At 41.0% G+C, this 16931-nt stretch overlaps 1 protein-coding gene across 1 annotated transcript in view; it reads left to right on the top strand.

Annotated features, from left to right (window-relative positions):
• lsamp (limbic system associated membrane protein) overlaps positions 1-16931 on the top strand; it is a 178815-nt gene that overhangs the window by 140129 nt on the left and 21755 nt on the right. Inside the window, exon 4 of the mRNA XM_028420577.1 lies at positions 3836-3967. Coding sequence (XP_028276378.1) covers positions 3836-3967 — 132 coding nt within the window. The remainder of the gene's footprint in view (positions 1-3835; positions 3968-16931) is intronic.

The raw sequence follows: 16931 nt of genomic DNA, 5'->3' as shown, positions 1-16931 counted from the left end.
CCTTAAACCTGGCTACAGGCAAAACATTAGTGTGGAGTGTGCAGTGCATCTCTTAGCAACCCATCTATCCTGCAGTTGCAGAGGTAAAGTGCTTTTCAAAGATCTGCCCTTTCCACCATTGTTCCTCCAAGGTTGACCTATGACTAACGTTACAATTCACTGCCCCCCAACCCAAACAGCTGGACACGATGCAATATATAGCTTCAAGAGCTGAAATGTCATTCACACTTCTTTCCATCACTATTGTCGTGCTTCATACATCTCCTTTCCCTTCCCCTAATCCCTTTCCTCCCACTTGTAGAGGTAACAGGGTTATCAGAGTATGAGCAGTTGTTTCCTCCCCAGATCCATTTTTATCTATGCTTCCGAGAATTAATTCTGCAGTCACACATTCTATTCAGCCAATCAACTCCCCACCCCACCCTGCATTGGGGTGTTTTGGAGGTGGGGGTAAAAAAAATTGAGTTCTTTGTCACCTCGATTGAGTGCCTCCGCCCAGGCTGCACCCCGCTTCATCTCTCCATATCTGGAAAACACATCTTCATTTCGGGCTTGGTCATTTGACTACAGCAATAACTCTGTATGACTTCATTGAAAATGCTGTTTGGCACGATTGTGACTGTCTTGTCAGTTGGTATTAGAGAGATGGGTTACTTGCAAGTGTGTATGTGAGGAAAAAAGGACGAGAGAGAGACGTTAGCTGTGGAGGATGGCTGTTAGTGATGCTGCACAGAAACAAAGCTTCAATAATAACCTCTCTGCAGAAACAATCTGAAAGAGACAAACATTGAAATATTGTATCTTTAAAGAAGCGGCCCAATTCAACACTGCAGGTCCAATCAGATTCAAATAACATGCCCATAATGTCTGTGTGTGTCATCGCTTGGTGTTGTTAAATGCTTTCTGAATAGATTTTCCATATGTTTATGTGGAAATGATTTCTTTTGTACTACAATTACCTCTTTAAGGTATAAAACTGAAAACATACCTCACTGTGAGGGGAAGACAAAACACTTAGCACATACAACAGCAGTATGGCTGGCACAATCTTTATTTTCAGTAACTTTAATTGAGCAGTTGGAGTTTAAGTGGCCTGTTTATGGATTAACAACAGTTGTCAAGAGCACAAAGAGTCTGTTACTATGACTCATCAGCTTTTAGCCTCTGTTTGTGCTGCTGTTTACACTCTGTAGCACGTTGCCTATAAACTTTACTGCTTCACCTCCCAACTTTGATTTTTACCTGTAAATAATTTAGAAGGCTACATTTAGTGGAAGGGTAGAGACTGATATTTTTTTATTTAATTCTCTGTATGTGCACCCTTAACTCAGAAGCAAGCGGAAAACTGACATTTAGCTTCATATTTCCTACATTTATTAATGTGGGCAATGTACAAATAGTAGAATCTACAAGCTCTCTAGTGGTTGAAAAAGTTCTTTCCTACTTTGAGCACACACAGCATGCCTTAGAAATGTTCTAATTTGCACCTTGAGGGCTTCATAAGACCTATCTATCAATTAAAGGTAGGGTAGGAGATTTCATTCTGATGCACTTTTTGTTAAATTAGCGTAACTTCTCTTTACAATCCGACAGCAACAATTTAGTTCGGCAGTTTCGCATTAAAACAAAGAATATTAATCATCAGTGGAAGCTATAAAACACTAAAGCCAATCCTCCGGGTGGGCCCTATGCGGAGTATTGGCTGGTTGTCAGTCTCTTCCTCCTCTGCGTGCACCAGAGAGGTACGTGTATGATGGCCGAAGTCACAGACCACAGCTCGTCTTCAGGTAATGCGTGTCCATGTGATTGGGAGGCGTGGCTCACAATCACAGGTCACATACAAATTTAATTTGAGATTAGTATGGATTATTAGAAAATGTGAGAAATTAGTGTATGAATGGCTATGTTGGGCCAATCAGCAACCTCTTCAGCAATGGTTACCTTTAATACACAGGTTGTGTATTCATACACGCGAGACCCCTCTAAGCTGATCTCTTGACATGTTCTGTTGGAGCGGTATTGAATAACATATGTTTAACTAATGTATGAATACATCTGTAGTGGTTTCACTGTGTGTAATAAAAGGAAAAAAAATCGACAATCATCCCAACAATCATCTGTGTTTGTTGTTTGCAGCACTTCTAAGGTTTTTGAAGAAATTGTTTCCCTCAGGATTAGTTCAGGATGATGGCAGGATCACAATGCAGAAACAGAAAAGGTCAGGTGATCCAGTACTGTAAGCCTCAGGTCTGGAGCTAGCCAGTGTACATGGATGCCTGCGGATTATTAAGTAAATTAACTTTGTGAATGACAAGCTGGAAAATTCTCTTGATACACAGCAGAAGTTGAATGCAGGTCAAGAGAGAATGCATTTGGTAGTTGCCCTTAAAATGAACAACAAAAAAAGCCAGGAAGAAAAAGAAAAAACATTTTTCTAAATGTATTTTATAACCAACCAACATGAGGACTCATGAGGGCCTGCACTTTGGGCCTTTTATTTTCAGAATAAGTGCCATTTGAAAATGAGGAAACTCATATAGGGATATTAATAGATGCATTCATATCAGGTCTCTAGCTGCCAAATATATTTATACTATTATTTCAAAAGGAACACTGAAATGACACATGTATTAGCTGATTGGCATCAGTTGTTTCATTCATGCTTGACAATTACTAACTCAATTATCAGTTGTATAGCCAAGCTGCTGAGTAACATCCAATCACATCGATGAAAGAGTACAGCCATCGAGACAACAAGTGGCATGTCCCTATCAGCAGAATTGTTCAGGTTGCCTTTATGTTTAACACTGTTGATTTAAAAGGAACTAAATGTTGGTTTTGGACAGCTCTTTGTGAAGCAGTGGGTTGTTATACGATTGTGTTATTTGAAGACGTAGCTATCTGATGGTGTGTAATGCTTAAAAAATATAGTGACCTGTCACATACGGACATCTGAAATTAGAATAGTAGATTCACTTATCACAGTCATAAAGAAGGAAAACAAAGTTACTGTTCTTCGTTTGCCTGCGTTATGAATGTTTTAACATTCATCATATTCCAGAGTCATTGATCACTGTATTTGTGGCCTCATATCTGCATAATATACAATGCCTCACCCAACCACTTCACCCACAGTTTGTGAAAAGCTGTGATGTATGCCCTCTACATCTTTCATGATTGATTGCGTCTGAGCTGCTGACTCGCTTAAAAGCTGACTGTACTTACTTAATTTATCGGAGTCGTTTTTTTGTTTATTCTCACCCCACAGTAAAATAAATGGTTTCCCCCTCCCTCCCTCCCTCCCCTGATCTCTAGGTTTCACTTTGTTTGTGTGGGTGTGAAAGTAGATGGTGAAAGCAAACGAGGATCATCATTAAGTGCAGCGTCGAGATGAAATAGCTGTGTTACTTTGAACACAAATGTCACAGTATACACATGTGCATAGAAAAAATAATCTTGGTTTCAGTTTTGAATGGTTCCTACTTTTCTAAAAAGTGTTTGTCTGAATCCAGAATCAGCCTTAAGTGTCTGGTGGGTCCCCATATCACAACAGAATTATAGTGCTTATTTGGGTCCGATGTTGAGAAAATGTACTGTTAGTACCTCTAAGGGCTATAGCAGAAGGAAGAAAAGGGTTTTTTTCAAAGATTCTGTACAACCCCTCCTTTTAACTGAGAGGGCGAAGGTCAGAGGGTTTCCATTTAACCTTTCTATATATAGTATATAGTTTTAAATGAAACATTCTTAGTTATTTTGTTTCTTTAGAGAAGGATGTGTGTGATGTTGTATGAAATTACACATCTAACTACTGCTCTTATTTTTCTTGTGTGTCCAGTTCCAGCCAACATCTACAAGGTGTCAGAAGACATCACAGTGAACGAGGGCAGTAACGTGACGCTCACTTGTTTGGCCAGTGGCCGGCCGGAACCTTTAATCACCTGGCGGCTGCTCACACAAGGACCCTTAGGTAAGAGCCGTGCAATCATGACATATTGTCATATGCCAGTCTAGATGTCTGGCGTGGTGTCCCAGACTGTGTGTCATCAGCTGGAATACTAAATTTGGTTCTAAATGGTCCCCCCCCCCCCCTTCCCAAAAAAAAAAAAAAAAGGATCCTTCTTATAACAGGAGTTGTTTTGGTTCACCCAGTGTGTCATCATTCAGACACAAACAGCCCTCCACCAACATTTCCTGCCCCTATAACCAAAAACATTTATATAGTAAATACAAGATAACCTATTTTTGATTTAAATACTTTCCTGATAATAATTGCATCCACATATCCACACATCTACAGATTGCATTTTTTAAGAATTTTAAATTAAACAGTTCTCCGGCTCTCCTCCCATGTGTGGCCGTTTTCAGATTTAAGCCCTACGCCCACAAATGCAGCCTCTCTGTCATATGGGTTGGGTGGGAAAGAAGTGACCTGAACAATCATTTACACCAGTACTTCACATTTACTGATACTTTGCAGTATGTGTAATTTAGCCTGTGCTCCCTCACTACCACTGTTTATTAAGAGCAGTCATTAAGTATGGCCCTGGTCAATTCTTCAATGCAGATTTAATCCCTTAATCAGTTTTTAATCTCAAGCCCTCAATGATTTTTCACTTTCCTATAGGATCCTCTCTATTAATAATCCAGTTGATTATACACACAAAGGTGTGTAAGTAAGGTGCGTCAGTACATGTCTCCATATGTATATTCCTGCTGCTGCAAATTTGTGTGAGTTCCAGAGAAAAGAAAAATGTCTCCAGCTGCTGATAAGCTTGTAGTGTGATGGATGAAGATACTCAAGTTGACAAAATCTCAGTTTGACAACAGCTTTGCTCTGATTGAAAGCTATTCTATTTGTGTGTCTTTATCAATTACTACATTAGTGTGTCAGCACTCCAGACATAACTCATCAAATACATCTGTTTCCTGAACCTGGAAACTCGACGACCTGTTTATATTAATTTGCCTTTTTTGTGTGTGTGTGCCTGTGTCGGTTTGTATTAAAGCAGAGCGATTTGTTCTGCGTATTTCTGTGAGCCATATGGATCTGACTGACTGCTTTTCAGAGCTGTGAAGAAAGCTGAAAGCTCCTTTTTCATTTTGTCTGCAAAAGCTGGGGGGGGAGCCCTCAAAGTTCAGATGGCTCACAAAGTTACTGTAGGCAAAGCTCTTTTGTAAGTTGAGACTTTTGTTCTGTGGAAATGGATGGAAATGTGGATATAGAGGGGAAAGAAAAAGCAATATCCAATAGTAGATTTTGCAAGGCGCAATAGAGCCGGCCTTAATAACTACACCTCTGCAAGCTCTGTACAGTATTTCCATAACATAGCTTTTCTTTTCATTATTCACATGCTCTATGTTTTATTGAAGCAGTTGTAGCAGGCCACCCTCAACAAGCCTTTGTTCTTTACTGCAACTGTGTGATAAAAAGGAAAATTCTGTCAACGCCTTTGCAGGATTGGAGCCACACAGAACACCCACCCCCACCACCACCATTTGCAAAGAACAGCACTGCTGTTATTTTTGTTGTTGTTTCACGGACATCTTCCTTTTTTCACAAGTCTAACCCAGTTCCTGAGCTTGTGGTGGACTGCTGGGAGAGATAATGTTGTCTGGCAGCCTGCGGTCTCACTCCTCCATGCCTTTGCCTGTCTAGGCAGTGACGCTGCTACGCTTAGCTTGCGAGACTCTCAGCTGTTTTGCCGGGAACGCAGATGTTCAGTCAAAATTCAACTCTTTTGTTTGGAGAGCCAAGACTTTATTCCACAATATGAGGATCAAGTCTCCATGAAGGTTCAGATGTGGCTATTCTCTTATAGTTTTAAGTATATTATTGAACCAACAATGTGCTTATATTAAAACACAAAACAGGGAACATCATATCAGGTTTGTATTAGCCTGCTTCCTGAACTAAAATTAGCAACAAGCTGCCATTTGCCTCTAACCGTAGGAGTAAAAGGACACTTGGTTATTAAAATTAACTTTTTTAACATAGTTCCAAGGCAAACACAGTCCATGTTTAAAACATCCATTCAATCAGGATGATGGTGCCATAGGGTTACTGTTAAACTCATTACAGTGAAGGGAGACTGTTCAGTAGTTCAGTATTTAACATGAAATAACACAGGAATATTCAGTCATTGTAACTTCAAGCCAATACTGAAACAGGACAACTTTCAAGTCAAATTTTGTAAATATTGCAGCACAAGAATGAGTCAACACTTGTAGTGCCAAAATCCGTCTGAAGCTCACGCTTGCATAATCACATGAATATTCATATTCAGACTGATGACTTTATGCACATGTTGCTGTGCACGGATGTGTGAAAATTCAGTGGCATTGATACAAAAATACACACATATAGTTCCACTTCAGTCTTCATAAGGTCGCTTTCAGAAACTCTAATATTCTGTAATCTTGGCTGCTACGCCGTGCCTGCATTTCTCTCTTCTAAATCTAATCATAAACCAAACCCCAAACTGCCAAAATTACTTCATGTGGAAAAAATTGTCAGGAACTCAAATTTATCATCAAACAATAGAAGTACAAGACACCCAAACACGCTCGCAGACAAAGAATGTAGACACTCTTTTGTGTCTTCTTCAAGCCACATGAGATGACAGTCCTGCAGATTAATGGCAGCCTCCCAGAGATGTTGGTCTAGAAAATCCTTTTTTGTGAGCTGTGTAGTTTTGTTAATAACAAATGTATTCAGAGTAAACCAATTTACATGGCCTTGACAGGAAGATCAAACTGTGTCTTACTATGAATAGCTGCATGGTGATGGTTTATCACATTTAAAAAAAGCACCAGTGGAAATGTGAGTTGAAGCTATATGAGCACACAGTAGTTACTATGGATCACGTGCAAGCATATATAGAGAAGACGTCTATATTCTGGCTCATAGTGTGTCACATTGTCACTGTCAGTGTTGCAAAACTCTTAAAGTTAAAGTAAAACCTCTCTCAGATTTAAAACCTGAAGCAATTTAAGCAGCTTGAAGGACTAACGATGCTTCCAGTGCTGTAGTTGGGTATTTTCAAGCAACTGCTTAAATTGATATTCCATCCTAGGATTTGTTTATGGGATAGTTAATAGCAGGGTTTTCTCAGGGTGTCCACATTGATTACAGCTGTCATCTATTTCAGCGGGGCCATCCGTGCTGAAAGTCAGCTCCACGCTGAGTCTTATTTCTCTGCTATTGTTGCCTCTTTGGCTTGGTTATCACAAAGCTAATTAGATTGTAAGTGACGTGTTTGGTTTCATAATTACAAAATGGCATGCTAGGTAGATTGAAAGATAAACATTTTCAGTGCAGATGATATGTGTGTGTGTGTATATATATATATATATAATTAGGCTCCATCAATGATGCAGTTTGAGACGAGGAGTCAGGCAGGTTATTGCTCACGCATCTCTGAGCTACGTTTGTAATTAAGGGGTCGTGGGACTGAATTGAATGCATTTTCCTGACGTTGTGTTGCACTGCGTTGTCTAAGGTTAAGATTTTTTTAGACCTGCCGTGTGGAGGCTGCAGAGAGACATCATGTTGCAATGAGGGATACAGCAGCTTAGTAAATATTAGAAGCCTTGAGCATGATCTGAGATGAGAATGAGGCAGGAGATCCTTAATTATGAGTAAGGATGTGGACTTTTGCAGGCAAACAAGGTGCTCATTAAAGTTGCTCAAGTACCAGCTCATCCTAAAGGGTTTTATCTGTCCCTAAGCTGATACTGTCAAAGGGGATAACAAGCCAAGTTTAACAGTTTGCCACGCGATCACAAATAATAGGCTGGATGGACAAAATGTAAGTAATATTAATCCATTTTAAAACAGCATTATGTTATTTTGTGTTGCGGATGTTTTCAACTAGTGCCCCCATAACAATGTGTTTACATTTCAAGCTAACAGTTGCAGGGATTAGAAGGATGTATTTCATTGTTTAAATCCCCATAGGTTGGAGAGCACAGTCAACACAACATCATTTAACATGGCAGAGCACTGTTTGTTTCCAGGCAACAAAGGCTTTTCTAAGTCAAAACAGATAAACATGTCTCTACAGTAATAAAGCGATGATTTGTAACTCCAAACATGATGTTTCCTTAACTCCAAGACACTATTTTTTCAATCATAGTCGAGTTTTGGAAAAGTCCCTGAAGATTTTTTTTCAGTTTTTTTCATTTTTTTCAGTTTTTTTTGTCTGTCTAGTTTGGGGAACAGAAGATTAAAAAATAAATCAGAAAATGTAATCAGAAAATTATTACACTTGCTCAAACCACACCCACACAGTCCTAATAAAATAAATTGTAATGAAGTTTTGAATACTTACGCTAAAGTTACACTCAACAAAAATATAAACGCAACACTTTTGTTTTTGCTCCCATGTTTCATGAGATGGACTTGAAGATCTAAACTTCATTCCAGATACACAATATTACCATTCCTCTCAAACATTGTTCACAAATCTGTCTAAATGTGTGATAGTGAGCACTTCTGCTTTGCTGAGATAATCCATCCCACCTCACAGGTGTGCCACATCAAGATGCTGATCTGACATCATGATTAGTGCACAGGTGTACCTTAAACTGCCCACAATAAAAGGCCACCCTGAAATGTGCATTTTGTTTCTGCTTTATTGGCGGTCTGGGGACTCAGAACCAGTCAGTATCTGGTGTGACCACCATTTGCCTCATGCAGTGCAACACATCTTCTTCGCATAGAGTTTATCAGATTGTCTATTGTGGCCTGTGGAATGTTGGTCCACTCCTCTTCAATGGCTGTGCGAAGTTGCTGGATATTAGTGGGAACTGGTGCGCGCTGTCGTATACGCCGGTCAAGCACATCCCAAACATGTTCAATGGGTGACATGTCCGGTGAGTATGCTGGCAATGCAAGAACTGGGACATTTTCAGCTTCCAAGAATTGTGTACAGATCCTTGCAACATGGGGCCGTGCATTATCTTGCTGAAACATGAGGTGATGTTCATGGATGTATGGCACAACAATGGGCCTCAGGATCTCATCACGGTATCTCTGTGCATTCAAAATGCCATCAATAAAATGCACCTGTGTTCTTCGTCCATACCAGATGCCTGCCCATACCATGACCCCACCACCACCATGGGCCACTCGATCCACAACATTGACATCAGCAAAGCGCTCACCCACACGACGCCACACACGCTGTCTGCCATCTGCCCTGAACAATGTAAACCGAGATTCATCCGTGAAGAGAACACCTCTCCAACGTGCTAGACGCCATCGAATGTGAGCATTTGCCCACTCAAGTCTGTTACGGCGACGATCTGGAGTCAGGTTAAGACCCCGATGAGGACGACGAGCATGCAGTTGAGCTTCCCTGAGACGGTTTCTGACAGTTTGTGCAGAAATTGTTTGGTTATGCAAACCAATTGTTTCAGCAGCTGTCTGAGTGGCTGGTCTCAGACGATCTCAGAGGTGAACCTGCTGGATGTGGAGGTCCTGGGCTGGTGTGGTTACTCGTGGTCTGCGGTTGTGAGGCCGGTTGGATGTACTGCCATATTCTCTGAAACGCCTTTGGAGACGGCTTATGGTGGAGAAATGAACATTCAATGCACGAGCACAGATCTGGTTGACATTCCTGCTGTCAGCATGCCAATTGCACGCTCCCTCAATGCTTGTGGCATCTGTGGCATTTTGCTGTGAGACAAAACTGCACATTTCAGGGTGGCCTTTTATTGTGGGCAGTTTGAGGTACACCTGTGCACTAATCATGATGTCAGATCAGCATCTTGATGTGGCACACCTGTGAGGTGGGATGGATTATCTCAGCAAAGCAGAAGTGCTCACTGTCACACATTTAGACAGATTTGTGAACAATGTTTGAGAGGAATGGTAATATTGTGTATCTGGAATGAAGTTTAGATCTTCAAGTCCATCTCATGAAACATGGGAGCAAAAACAAAAGTGTTGCGTTTATATTTTTGTTGAGTGTATGTCCCTATCCTACTACAAAAAAATGATTCTCCAAGAAATAGAGTGTTACACAGATTACACATGATTGTCTGAAGGGCAGAAAGATATTTGCGTCAATGCCAAATTTGTTGCCACCAGCTGAGACAAATGTGAGTAAGACATGTGTGGTTGTGGTGAAAGAAAAGCTATAAATCCTCACTGATCTGAAGAAGTAGAATGATTGGAGCTCAGTGAGTTGCAGTGGTTTTGGAAGGCACCAACACATATTTCCCATATTATTTGGACATTTTCTTTTTGCTGAGCTTAAAAGTCCTCTGACTCATCACCATCACAGTATTTCCATTTTTGGCTTTTAAAAGCTCATCAGTGCAGTTCATCAAGACTGTTAGTGTTGTTTTTACTTTCCACTGCACCGCATGTGTAGTATGTCAGAGTGGAAACAGACTGCTTTCAGCTCCATACAGTTTATTATGATTACTGGAGGACAAACAAAATCCATCAGGTGTCTCATTAGACAGGTCCCTCTGACCACAATAACTAAAGGGAAGCATTGAGGTTTTGAAGATCTGAGGTAAAAGTGGTGTTCTGTGTTCAGTAACAGTGTGATGTATGTTTTACTTGTGTGTGTGACAGCGGGAATGCTGTAGGTTGCACACTGTCTTGTAGTTCTTTTTGTTGAGCCTCTGCATGGGCTCTGCTGTAAATATTGACTGAATAGCTCATTACCTGAACTTAGGTGATGGGGGGTGGGGGGGTAGCAGAGATGAAGGGATCTTCATTGAGATAGGAGGATAAAAGGGAAGCGTGAAAAGAACTACAGCGTGTGAGACTGAAATCATATGGTTGTACTGTGCTGTACATTTGTAGGCTACAGTGTCCCTGAGGCATGGAGCTGCTGTAAGTATGTTGGATCTCCTCAGCTGGCTGGCTGGCTGGCTCTCAGCTTGAGTTTACGCCTGTTATTTATTTATTTATTTATTTTAAAACTCTCCCAGAATAGTTGGTAAAGGTCGCAGACTGGAACTCCTGGGTGGTGGGAGGCAGAGAGAATGGCGACGTCCCATGGAGCGCGATGAGGGGAGAAACAGAGCCGCTGGTCAAGCAAGGAATCCTTCACTGCATGCCTCTCAGACCACCAAAACAGAAGTCAGACAAGTATGAAAAATACATGCCCTCCGGCTGACTCTGGTACTCCATGACACAAAGAGGACCCATGCAGAGCTGGAAAAAAAAACTGGAAGATTCGCTTCTAAACCTTTAGGGAAAGGAAGAAAAGAGAGAAACCATGAAAAAAAAAGAAGTTAGACAAGCAGGAGAGAGAAAGAAGAGAATCATACCTTAGTATGCAAATGGCCAGATTCATTAGATGTGCAATCACTCTTATCATTAGTTATAGTAACTCCAGTAGTTAATTAATGTTCAATTATGCATTCAAGATCCTCTCACCTCTCTGGTGTAATAGAATTTGTCAGTCATTTGGCGCTGCAGGGAGGACAACTGCAGTGAACCTCGGACCCGCTCAAGCAAAGAGGCACACATCTGGACATCTGAGGCTGCAGTGAAAGTCGTGTGACACTGACGATTTTAATTCAAGGCATATTTGTGATAATGCATGAATGGAGGAATGGCTGCAAAGAGTTCACTTTAACAGAGATTTTAACGGTTTAAAGAACAATTTAGCCAAAAATCAAACACTCCTATATCCTGCCGGCTGTGCTGTATTATTCAGCTTGCCTTGATGGGAGTTAAAGAGTTTTGAAGATACGGTTTCAGCTGTATAGTTATTTAGCTTTTCTGTTGCACAGCTGTGTTATGTTTCACCTCAATCACAAATTCCTCTTGCCAAGCTATGTGTTTTCAACGGAACCAAACAGCAGTGAGGCCTATATGATGACAACTAATAATTCATCTTTTATGTGTTTCATGTGTAAGCCCTAACAAAGAAGAGTGAATCATCTAGACAGACCGTCAACAGCTTGTTTTGCTTCCTTTTGGGATTAAGTGTCTCTAAACAGGAGGGCTTGTGTTTAAATTCCTCCTGTACCTGCATATTTGTGTGATTTTTCCTGAATTTAATGGGTATCAATAAAGTCTATCTATCTGTCCATCTATCTTTCTATGTTTGATGATTCGTAAATCTGATCGATTGAGTTGTGTTATGATAGACAGATTGTTCAGCCAGTCAGCTTGTTTAAAAACACTGGCCCTTTATACAGTTTTATTGGCTTGCATTAGCCAAACATCTGGTATGTCAGATTAGGCTTGTTGTGCTCAAAGTTCCTCAGTGACAAGAAATCATGAAAAGCTAATTGAAGAAATTCAGAAACCGTCAGTTGTGAGCTGATTTGATTGATGTAGTTTGACTTGAAAAAAGTCAGAAATCTCTACAGCTGATTTTTTTTATTTACACCAAAACAATCTACATGAGACATGGTAGTATAAATGGCATTTGGGGTGATCTGTCCCTTTACGTTGCTCAACACCCATTACCTGTCCGTCAACCATTGTGTTTACTGTCGCAGTGTCCTTGAGCAACACACCCTTTAGGTGTTCTGGATAATAGCATCAGCTAACTGTAAATGGTAAGCAATGAATCTACCACAACAGATTCATTGCAACAAAGACATCTGTCCAAATGAATTGATTTGGACCACAGCCCACCTTCCTATGCCATATGATCCTGCTGAATATTGAAGTCATAACCCCTTTATAACAGTACTTGGCAGGGCAGCCTTTTAGAGATTTGATGCTGAGTGCCCTTGACATCCCTCCACACCAGTCTCAGCTGCGTCTGCCATGCTTGGGAAAAGTCTACCCAGGACTGTCACCTTGCCTGGAAGTGTATCTCTCTTTCTCTCTCTCTTTCTCTCTGCTCACCTCTGCAACTCTTTGTCTATCCATCTTCGGCTGCCGCTCCATCTTCCTCTACCTCATTTTCACTCTCACTGTCTTCTCCGCTTTCCATCATCTTCCCATCTCTTCCTTCGGTAGAGGATGACAGTCACTTCAATTGTCCTTTCTGCACCTCAACTCCCTGTCTGGGGAAAGACATGGAGCTAGAGAGCACAGCAGTAGACACACACACACACACACGGATGCATACACACACACACACACACACACACACACACACACACACACACACATATCTCTGTCTCTCAGGAGAGAGTAGTGGAGCTGGCAAGAGTGCAGATACATAGGTGCCTTAGTAGTGTAACTCCCACATAGTATGAGTGGGAGAGGAGATTACACACACAGACACACCTCATCGTGTGGCATGCTGTCAGCGACAGAGCGTAGCTGACAAGCCTGCTGATTGTGGGAGTGAAGTGTAGGGTGGTGACAGGTCCATGTCAGAGCAACCCAGGTCAAACCTCCCGCTCCACATCTCCAGCTGTGTGCGTGTACAGTTATATGCGTGTGTGTCTGTGTGCATGGCTATGCATGTGTGCACAATCAGTTGAACAGCAGCCCTTTGGGAACCAAGAGAAGACAGCTGCTTATCTGTCTCTCAGCAGGTCTCAGATCTGCTGACTGTCACTGTTCACTTGTTTGTTTACAATCAGCGCCATAAGCAGCTGGTCTGAAATCAGTCTGCTGTCACACAGTGCACAGAACATCATGAGCACAGTCTGCCCCGTGTCTGCCTAGCCTCATTAGGTGTAGTCACCGCAGGGCTGGCTGAACACACTTGTTTAAAGTCACAACTGTATAGAAACTCAGCACTTTTTTCCCTGCCCATAAGCACTTTTTTTTCGAAAGCCCAGAGTCACATAACCCCTCAGGGAGAAAGCAGCCTGAAGGAGTAGTGAACTCTTGATTTGGGGGTTTGGGTTTCACTTTACATGCTCAGCCAGTTCAGCACCTGTTGGCCCACTGAGGTTGTTAATTTGGTCACAGTGGGCAGCTTGCTTACATCTATAGCACAGTCAGTGGACACAAAGGATAAATCTGGATGAGTGAGCAGAGAATGTGTTTCAGATCCTTCCTTTTTAATAAATGCTGTGATGAGTATAAAAATGATTGGACTGATATGAGCCTAGTGGCCTTTTCAGTCACTAGCACTCAATCTAATGATCACCTATGGGACATTTCAAAGTGATGTGTTAGATAGAACTCTCCTCCAGAAATGAGGATGTGCTGTTTCTTTAGGGAGAATATTGCTCATCTCTGCAGTAACAGCCCAGAGGCTTGCCATACATTTTTATTCCAAGGAGGGGCTATTAATGGGATAACAAAGTCCCCAGAGATCCAGGATTCCCTGTTGGTCCTACTAGCAGAACTGTGCATTTTTTATTATTGTCCTTTTTTTATTGGGTTAAGGTTTATTATTGTCATATTAATAAGACCGGTGGGTCACTTCAGGCAGTGCATGGCTTGCTTGTCTTTAAATGTAGCATCGTCTTTATCTGTGAAAACTGGGATTAATAAAGCTCAGGTAATATGGATTCAGGTGTATCAGTTTTTGTGCATTCCAGTAATTAAATGGGCCAAGCTTAGAGCTGCAGAACAGATAAGCACAGCCTACAATAGTATCTCTTCCGCCATTTAGTATTCCCTCTGATCCACCACTCTTTTAATTTTAACTTGTGGTTTTCCCTGCGATTCTTCCTCCCAACCAACTTGTTGCAGTTTAATACTTTTCAGTATATGTTGATAATTTAAAGTGATAGATCTCTGAGAGTAGAACAGGCCCAGAGGTGCATGCTTGTTAGATGTTTAGCGCTGTCCATGGTCCTGACAGTGGTACTGTATGTTGACTCAGACTGGGCTAAACTGTATTTACCACAGTTTTAAACAAAGACAGAAGGCAGACTAATAAGGATGAATGTACCTATGCAAAAATACATGAGCATCACTTTCAGACTTTCAGAAACGACAAAATAAAACATGGCAAAAATGTATTTATTTTCTTTATATTTTACTGCCAAAAGAGAATCTAGAAATTAAAATACAACATAGCAACATTCACATTGTATCCTGCAGGTCTATATACCAGTATTATGGAGATACATGGAACAAAAAGTGCAGTCTTTTCTTTCTTTCACACCAATCTGTGTGGTCATTTCAGCCTCACTTAATTAATGAGTATGAGCATGAATAGGTAGTATTTCATATAGGTTAATAAAAATTATTAAACTAAAATGTGTTGTTTATTATTGTATTAATTAATTTGTAACCCTTGGGCACTATAAACTTGTTGAACTGACTTGTGATATTATGGTTTGTCTCTACAAGAATAGTACTAAAACTAATAAATATCTTATAATTTAACTTGTGTGACATGGAGCAATGTCATCTGTCAGTCACAGTGCAGAAGAGTTGAGATGTATTGGGTGAGTCGAGTGATTTACTGGCGATCATACATTATATTCAGTAGCTAAATAAAAATGATAGAGTCATGGTCATGTGGGGAGATGAGTGCACATGACACGGGTAGATCCTTGGCCCGCTGCCGACAAATCACTTTAATCACATGCACTTGCGCGCACACACACATACACACATAGTGTACTTATATCTTTATGTGCACTTTCTAGTGACTTTTATCCCTGGCGCCAAACATGAAGGCCCCAAACTGAAATGGAGTAACATGAGCTAATCTTTTTGTCATTGTCACATGTTTTTCTATGAGTGATTCTATAGTGTGTGCTAATGTGTGTATGATGGAGAAAAGAGAACAGACAGGGCAGATAAAAGCAGTGATACTCTGTGCCTGACCTTGCTCCCGTTGATCAACACAAAGCATCTTCTCCCATGGCAAACACAGACCTATTGAATCTATCCAGACAGTAATGAGAAATCTCCCTACAACAATAGGTCAGATCTGGTCATCAAAAAGCAGCTCCCCTTGATGGGAATTCAATCACTAAAACCTATTCTGTTTTATCAACAGTTAATCACCTTTTAACCACCTTAGACCTGATCAGAACAAACTGAATGAGGCATGCAGACAGCAACAACATGCATCCATGCTGAAAAGATCCCCAACAAAGCTGCTGAAACTAGTACAACATGGGCATGTGAGGCGTAGGAGAGGAAGAAGAAATATAAAGAGAAAGAGGAATGACAGCGTTCAGAAAAACAGACGGCCGCACCGCTCCGCTGTGCGTATCATTTCTTCGGCTCAAGAAGCGGCAAATAAACAGCCGTCTTGTTTTTGGCTCCAACACCTGTGTTATTTCAGCACTGCCAGAAGCAGTGGCAGCAAATGGCTTGTGAATGGAAGTAGAAGTTCTCCTTTTTTGTCCTCTGACTGCTGAAGAGGTATTGTTTGTGTAGGATTTCAACCCTTAGATATGCTGGTACAGTGCTGCTGCCAAGCATAATGGGACATTAGAATTCAGGTGATAAAAGAAAGAGCATTAACAGGAGGAGCTCCAATAGGATGTTTTTTGGTGTGCTTTGATTTCAAAGGCTGTAAGACATTTCAAGTGCAAGACCCACCAGAGAGGAGGAATGAGAACACTGAAAATGAATCAAATGTACTTTAAGCACCATGTTGCCCTGTAGTTAGATATTTACATTTTATATTATGTGTAATTTTGTCAATGAATGTGGTGAGTTAAAGATTTCTTTATTTTAAGTCCGATAACCTTTCATCATCTGCGCTGTGAGGAATGTCTTGATTTACTCAGCAATTATGTGTTGACCCATCATTTAAATCAGGGACATACCTGCCGTGTGGCTGTGTTAGATAAAAGCAGAACCCACTGCACACGTGCACAAAAACCACATACACACAAAGAGATGGAGGTCTGCGGGCACGTGCACGTGTACATACACCAATACGCACAAAAGAAAATAAATGTCGCAGGGTCTTTTATGCTACTTGACTCTGAAGTTTCTCAAATCAGCTGCTTAACATAAATTAGCATTTGCAAAATAAATGTAATGTTTTGCACTGTGGTAAAGTGATGCTGATGAATGATGCATGAGGAGATGCAAATGAGCACAATCCAGTTGAAGTTGCTGG

This window comes from Parambassis ranga, chromosome 13 (assembly GCF_900634625.1).
Source record: "Parambassis ranga chromosome 13, fParRan2.1, whole genome shotgun sequence".
NCBI classification, from domain to species: Eukaryota; Metazoa; Chordata; class Actinopteri; family Ambassidae; genus Parambassis; species Parambassis ranga.
This window is presented reverse-complemented; position numbering and strand designations above follow the sequence as displayed.